This window comes from Podarcis raffonei, chromosome 1 (assembly GCF_027172205.1).
Source record: "Podarcis raffonei isolate rPodRaf1 chromosome 1, rPodRaf1.pri, whole genome shotgun sequence".
In the NCBI taxonomy this organism is placed as follows: domain Eukaryota; kingdom Metazoa; phylum Chordata; class Lepidosauria; order Squamata; family Lacertidae; genus Podarcis; species Podarcis raffonei.
The window spans coordinates 57,600,574-57,607,674 of record NC_070602.1 but is presented as its reverse complement, the minus strand read 5'-3'; the positions used below and the strand labels follow the sequence as shown (position 1 = coordinate 57,607,674).

Below are 7,101 nucleotides of genomic sequence, written 5' to 3'. Positions count from 1 at the left end.
AGTGGTTAAGTCAGTAGAAGCTTTTGTACAATTGCAGTATATTCTGCCTGACCCTATAAACCTTTGATCTGGAAGACACAGCCTAATCCAGGTGTACCAAAAGATGCATAACCTAAGCAGGGTGTAAGGGAGTGTCTAACAAGTTTCCAACCATGCAAGAACTGTGTCCATTTTTGTAGCAACATTGAGATCTTCCGTCCTAGGGCCTGGTGTTTGCTCAGTCTTTGGAGAACCTACACTTAACATATTGGACTTTAAGAATGAAGAAGTGGTATCTGCACTCCTGGCATCTCAAAAATTGTCTACTATGCTGCTCTTGTTGATCGTCTAGGCCAGATCCTCAGCACAATGAAGAGCAAATTGGAATATATTCAGCATCAATATATTCAGAAAAATATTTACATGCTGCAACAGGCCCTGTGTGGGGCTCAATGATGGTATGATTATGACAAGAGGTGGTGAAACTTTCTGATGAATGTAGCTAGCTTCTCTTTCTGTGTATTGACTCCTATATGCATATTTACCCATGTTTGAAGCAACAGCCATTCTTAGCCCAGCTTCAGAGAAATTCCCAAAAGCTTCCCCTCCACAATATATTCTTCCTTGCAAGAAAGTCTGTTAGGTGAGAGCTGCATCACCTGACTGGTCATGTGGACCTTCCAGCATTCTCGGTATGGATCTACTGTTCTCAGTGAAGTTCTAGCTTTTAACAGAAAGCCACACACTTCTTTTCTATTTATTATAGCTGAGTGGGTGTCTGGCACACCCTATGTACCCCCACCTCTGTCCTTATCCAAGAACTTAAATCCAATTTCTCTGAGGCAGCCACCTTGTGTCTAGGCACTGGAATTCACTAAATAAGACTTCACTCTCAAAGGAAAGAATTTACTAGTAAATACCAAAGTCTCTTGCTCAGAAGCAAAAGTTTCAAAAACCACACTTGCTATAACACTTGCACTGCAATCCAGAGGTTTCATGGGTATCCACAATTTTCTCCACATAATCACTTCACAAAATCCTTGAACTACTTCTTAAACTCTTCAATTTACTTTAAAAGCAGCTAAGCATTTGGCATGAGTTCAATAGTAAATGGAAACTACTACTCACAGAAGCATAATAGTCCCTCTGAAGTCTTTTTATTCTAATAGCAAACAGAAAGCACTTGCAGTTGAGGATTTTGCAGTAGGCATGTTTTCTTCTTCTGAATGTTCATATCTGACAACTTAATCAGATGCTAGTTCAGTTGCTAGTAGTTTCCTTTGGGACTCAGCAGACAATTTCATTTTATGTGACACGTTTTAACAATCAGCTCTTTAGCTGTCACATCTCTTTAGACACTTCCTGGTTCAATCATAACCATGGGCCCACTTGCCTTTCCCACCATGTTTGCTTTCCAGGGGTTAATTTGCCACGTAGGACACAGAGAAGGAAAGCTATTTGTGCATGCATGTCTCTTTCTCAGTGTCAACAACTGCTGATGCGATTATTGTATAAACATGTTTGATTTTTGAACAACTGCCACTGTTTTGGAACCGCATGCCTTTAAAGTGATCTTTTCATGAAAATAATGGATTCCTGTAATTTCAGAGATGGTGCTTGGAACTACCTCCTCTTCCAACCATAATTTCACTGTGATTGCTACATATTTCAACATGGAAGAGAATGCTGAGTGACTAGAAGCACTTTCAGTTTTTCCAGTGACTAATTTTGGTGCAAAACCATTCTAGGTAATAATTTTTTTTTTGTATTGTGATCACTACAGATCTATCTGATCTTGGACTCTTGAGAAATTATCGACCACATGCTATATTAGAATGATGCTATAATACAAGGACACAAACAGAATAAACACTTTATTTCAATATGCAAGGAACATTTTCAACTGTATTTGTGGATATCGGATAATTAAATAAAAACAATGGATAATTAAATAATAACAACTTTGGCTTTGTCTCAATCTATCAATACAAAATGAATAAATGAACAAACAGCAGATAATTAAATAAAAACAACTTTGTCTTTGTCTCAATCTATCAAAATGAATAAAGCACTCCATGGTCCTGGACTAGTTTCTGGGAAGCTCAGAGAGACAATCCTTCCTTGCAGGACAGACTGGCCCAGAATAGGCCCAGACATGTGGCCTTTTGGGATGGTGGAGTTAAACAAAAAAGAGTAGTTTGGCTAATATTTACATACTGGTGATATGGGGAAAGGTTGTCATTCTGAGCTTTTCCATTTATAAGATGCCTGTGAGACGCAAGAAAACAAAAAGATGCAGGGCCACTAAGTAACTGAGAAAGAAATAGCGAGATTTTGCTCTGCAAGTCAGCAATTGGGAACGGCAAAGTCTTTGTCCCCGAATCCATCTCCTGAAAGAAAGGGCTCCTCTTTTTACCTGTTTAGAAAAGAAGCATTTGATCCTATTAGCATTGGGCACTCATGCTTTCCAATCAAACCCACAAAAATAAACACAAAAGGTGGAATTAAATGAGAAAAAAGTGTGTCATAGGTAAGTTGTAGGGTCTTTATTGCTTTCACATTGCAAGTGATCCACATCTATGCCATAAGATACTGAAGTATTTACAACACAACAACTTAGAATCATATTATGAACCTTGACGATTCTCTAGCAACCACTTTGTAATGTGGAGCAGTGGTGCAGAGACTGATATATAATGACTGACGTCTTGTGTAATAAATGCTTTTCAATTTTTAAGAGCCCAGGTATGGATCATTTGTTTTCCATGGAGTTCCTATAGCAACTGTTACATTTATTTATATTTCATATAGTAATGTACCAAAACAGTATCTAACCAGTTTACAAAAGATTACAATACATCTTTTGTTAAACACTCAAAGACTCTTTTGGGATATAAATATATAAAATAAATACAATACTAAAATACCCTAATCCTAGAAAGGCAAAACAACCCCAAAGCTTTAAAGACATCTGATAGGCCAGGAAAAGCCTATCAGAACAGCTGAGTCTTCAGTTGTCATCTGAAGCTCATCACATTTGCAGACTCCTATACTGCAAGAGAAAGAGCTTCTCAGAAGGTCAGTGCCGCCACAGCAAGGCCCACTTCTGAGATATCATTACTGAGGGAAGGAGAACAGATAGCATGTGGTTCAGTAACAATCTGGGAATCTAAATTTCCCAAAATTGAGGTAAAGGCTTACCTTACGTACTACTGTAAGTTCACTAGCGTTGATGATGAAAGGCTGCCTTTCCTCTTCTTCTACCTGAAAAGCACATTGTTCAGATGCTGACCTGGAATCAATCAGTTCAAGCCTAAAAAAAGAAATACAAAAGGCTTATCAGATTCATGACACTTTTAAATGGCTATTTATCTATGCTGATCATTCTTTGAATTTTAACTTGGGATATCAGCCCTTTTAAGGAACCTGGTTCATCTGAACTGAATCAGATCCTGTAGTTAAATGGAATGGGTAATTTCATTACAATTTTATTAACACTCTTTATTAACGGAGTATTAGCCTTTATTCTGGAAACAGCAAGAAACTGGCTTTGAAGCCCATGCTGCTCGCATCATGCTCATAAGCATATACATGGATGGGGTATGCTGTAATATATAGGGCAGGATTCAGTGGAAGCTCTGCACAAGGACCTCCACTTGCACAACAGGGCTTCCCCACTCTCCCCACCCCCACCCCATGGAATTGGTTCAGTGGACCCATGAGAACCTCAAGAACAGCAGCCGGGAGAGGGGGGATTATTCTGCCTAGGTCTGGAGATGCCATTCAATCTACAGCAATAGATGTATGAGATGCATGTGTCAAATATGGAGCACTTATTAAGTCTTATTGATAAATTGCTCCAATGCAATTAGTGTTTAGGGATGCTGTTGGCACTGGGGGTGGGCAGGAACATGAAAAGCACATATATATTTATCACGTGTACACACACACACACACACACAATACACATCTCTCTAATAAATAATAATAATTTATTACTTATACCCCGCCTCTCTGGCCAGGCCTCCCCAGCATTTGAGTTTAACACACGGACACATTCATTCATACTAACATTCATGCTCTCAGAAAGCCGTTCTTGCATCCATTCTCCCCTCTTCCCAGCTCAGTTCCCACTAGCCTTTCTCTCAGATACAGTCCTTCACTATCTGCTATTGACCCATCTGATTAGCTGGGTGGTCAGGTCTGCAGTGTGGGGCCATGACATTGGCTGCAGTGGACAAAGGAAGCCCTACTGATGAGCCATCAGCCGGGTTCATGAAGAAGACTGCTGTCCCAGCACACTGGGCTGCATCTGGAGTGTTGTGGGGAGGTTAAAGCAGCACAAGGACAGTAATATTTATAAATGGGGATGGGGATCACTGCGGGGGAGGAAGGTTTTAACTTCACCCTGCCCCCAGCATTCCTGATGCAGCCAGCAATCTTTCCCATGAACCAGTCTGACAGCTGACCATCTGTACACTGAATAAAGGGGGGCCAGGTCCCCTGAGAGTTTGGTGGGCTGCAATGAGAGTGACCAAAGGTCGCATGCATGGGCACATTACAGGCTGCCTGTTTGTGGCCTACCAAAATCAGCACAGTTCGAGATCAGCCCCAAATACCTTTCACACGTGTTGCTACCTTTTAATTTGTTCTTCCAAGAGCCCGAGGGCCTCTTCCGCAGCTTCCCGTCTATTCCTCTCTTCTGAGAGAGTCCCCATTAATTCCAATAAAGTTGGTTCTTGCCTCTGTGCAAGCCTAGAACAAACCCAAATTCCAAAGGAGGAAAACAAAATAATGCAAAGCAAAACTAGTTTGCTTTATGTAGTAGTTTGTTCCTATTGGATTATTGTACAGTAATTATTCATCTTAGGTGGTTAACATTTATGATATGATAATCTTACATCTTATCAAGAGAAATGAGCTCTAGGTTTAAGACCAGTTAATAAAGCATACTTTACAAAGGAGTAGAAATAATTCTGACCTTCCGTTGATTTCAATGAAGTCCATGTTGTCCATTTCAATGACTTCAGCTCTTTCTTGAGGAGCTCCTGGAGGAAATTCTGCTTGAGTCACACCCTAAACAGAGCAATATGGATATGCTGCTTATGTGGAAACTTCATAAAATTAAAATATTGTTTGTCTAGTAACATTAACTTATTTCACAACATAGTACTGTATGCAAACACTTCCATGTAGCTGTTTATATTAATTCCAAAATGAATAATTAAAGTAAGAAGGATGCATGCCCACAATTGTTAGGAAGACTTCTGGAACTGGGTGCATGACAGAAGTGATAGCTCTGAAGAACTATGGAGTGGAGTGAAAGCAAACTTTAGATAAGAAACTGGTTCCTGGTTTAATCAGACCTGAATGTCTTTCTTAAGAGCGGAAATCTCTGTCAGCAGACCTGAATGTCCTTCTTAAAAGGTGGAAACCTCTGTCAGCCTGGACCGTGGAAAGCAGAGCTGTTAACAAGACCTAAGACAGTATACCAGTGTGAAGAAAATGTGGTTCGCAGCACTAGGCAAACCTCATGAGTTTTCTTGTACCCTGAGAAGACTTGAGAACAGATCAATCTCGTAAAACAATGTTTCTCAAAGGGTGTGGTGCAGGAAAGAATGATAAGTGTGGCAGGAAGATTCAAGGGCAATCAAAGAAACATTTAAACATTTCAGTGTAGGAAACTATAGTTTAGTAGAATATCATTTTTTTTAAAATGCAGAATTTGGTTAGATATGGAGTTTGTCTCAAATATAATATAATATAATATAACATAATATAATATAATATAAATGAGATTACCGGGCAAAACCAAGCTCACACCTCTCACTGAGTTTGTACACATACTTAAGGTACTTATGTAAGGGGCTCGTTTATAATTCTATTTTGGGGTTGATTCATGTTCTTATGTAGCTGCGTTGCTTTATACTTTTTGGGTGTCCTATGATCACATTTTATTCTGTGAACCGCCCTGAGACCTCCGGGTATAGTGCGGTCAATAAATTCTAATTCTAATTCTAATAATAATAATAATAATAATAATAATAATAATAATAATAATATAAAGTAGCTGTGTTTTATGTTATAAATCAAGCACTGCTAGTTGTTTCTTTTGGTTTTCCAATATATTTCTTACGAATAAAAAAAAAATTTGGAGTGGCACAAGCAAATTTTAATCTGCAAGTGTGGGCCAGATAAAAAAAGTTTGAGAACTACTGTCCTAAAACAACACACAACTATTTGTGGCCCAGTTAAAAAAAGTTTGAGAACTACTGTCCTAAAACAACACACAACTATTTATGCTGGTGTCTGCCCCTGACCTACCATTTGCCAATACAGTCGTACCTGGGAAGTCGAACAGAATCCATTCCGGAAGTTCGTTCAGCTTCCAGAACTTTCAGAAACCAAAGTGTGGCTTCTGATTGGCTGCAGGAAGCTCCTGCAGCCAATAGGAAGCCGCAGAAGCCGCGCCAGACGTTCGACTTCCAAAAATCGTTTAAAAACCGGAACACTCACTTCCAGGTTTCGATTGTTCAGGAGCCAATTTGTTCGGGACCCAAGGCATTTGAGATCCAAGGTATGACTGTATTAAAAATATTGTGCTGTTATGGTTGCTTTTTCAACCATAACAAGAACCCAAAAGAAAGGCTGGAATGAGAGTGCTGCTGTCATCCTTGGCTTTAAAAGAGAAGCTCGTTAAAAAAGAAAAGAAAGCACTCCAGGAGATTCATCAGAGAAAATGTGAAGAATTTGACTCCATTTTATTGCTTTTATACTCTCTGCAGAAAAGGTTGGACACTGATACATCTCTTCAGGGGAAAAAAGCAGTCCCACAATATATAGTCCTCAGAAATTGATTAAATTGGATTTTGTGGTAGGACAACTCCCCAGGCAAGTTTGATCATGGAAAGGAAATAATAAAAGAATTTTCACAATTAACAACAAAGTTTGTCAAAAAGTCAAGAAGAAGCAAAGCATTTTAAAATTGTATTGGAAGATATGAGACAAGAGAGAGGAATTCATAAGCAACCTAGAGAAATCAAATATAGAATTATTCAATATGAAAGAGATGTTAAGACATGTCAGTGAAGAAAACAAGCAACTATTGATGAGATTAATTAA

At 39.0% G+C, this 7,101-nt stretch overlaps 1 protein-coding gene across 6 annotated transcripts in view; it reads right to left on the bottom strand.

Annotated features, from left to right (window-relative positions):
- Window positions 1–1,838: 1,838 nt before the first annotated feature.
- LOC128413867 (golgin subfamily B member 1-like) overlaps window positions 1,839–7,101 on the bottom strand; it is a 43,844-nt gene continuing 38,581 nt past the window's right edge. For 4 of the 6 annotated variants that reach the window (XM_053388345.1, XM_053388350.1, XM_053388359.1 and 1 more), the window contains exons 22-25: window positions 4,961–5,055; window positions 4,618–4,734; window positions 3,181–3,292; window positions 1,839–2,395 (exon numbers count right to left, since the gene is read on the bottom strand). In XM_053388345.1, the coding sequence (XP_053244320.1) occupies window positions 2,237–2,395; window positions 3,181–3,292; window positions 4,618–4,734; window positions 4,961–5,055 (483 nt within the window). In that variant the 3' untranslated portion in view covers window positions 1,839–2,236. Of the gene's footprint in view, window positions 2,396–3,176; window positions 3,293–4,598; window positions 4,735–4,960; window positions 5,056–7,101 lie in introns of those variants that run through there. The other 2 variants (XM_053388376.1, XM_053388386.1) reach the window with 2 other exon arrangements.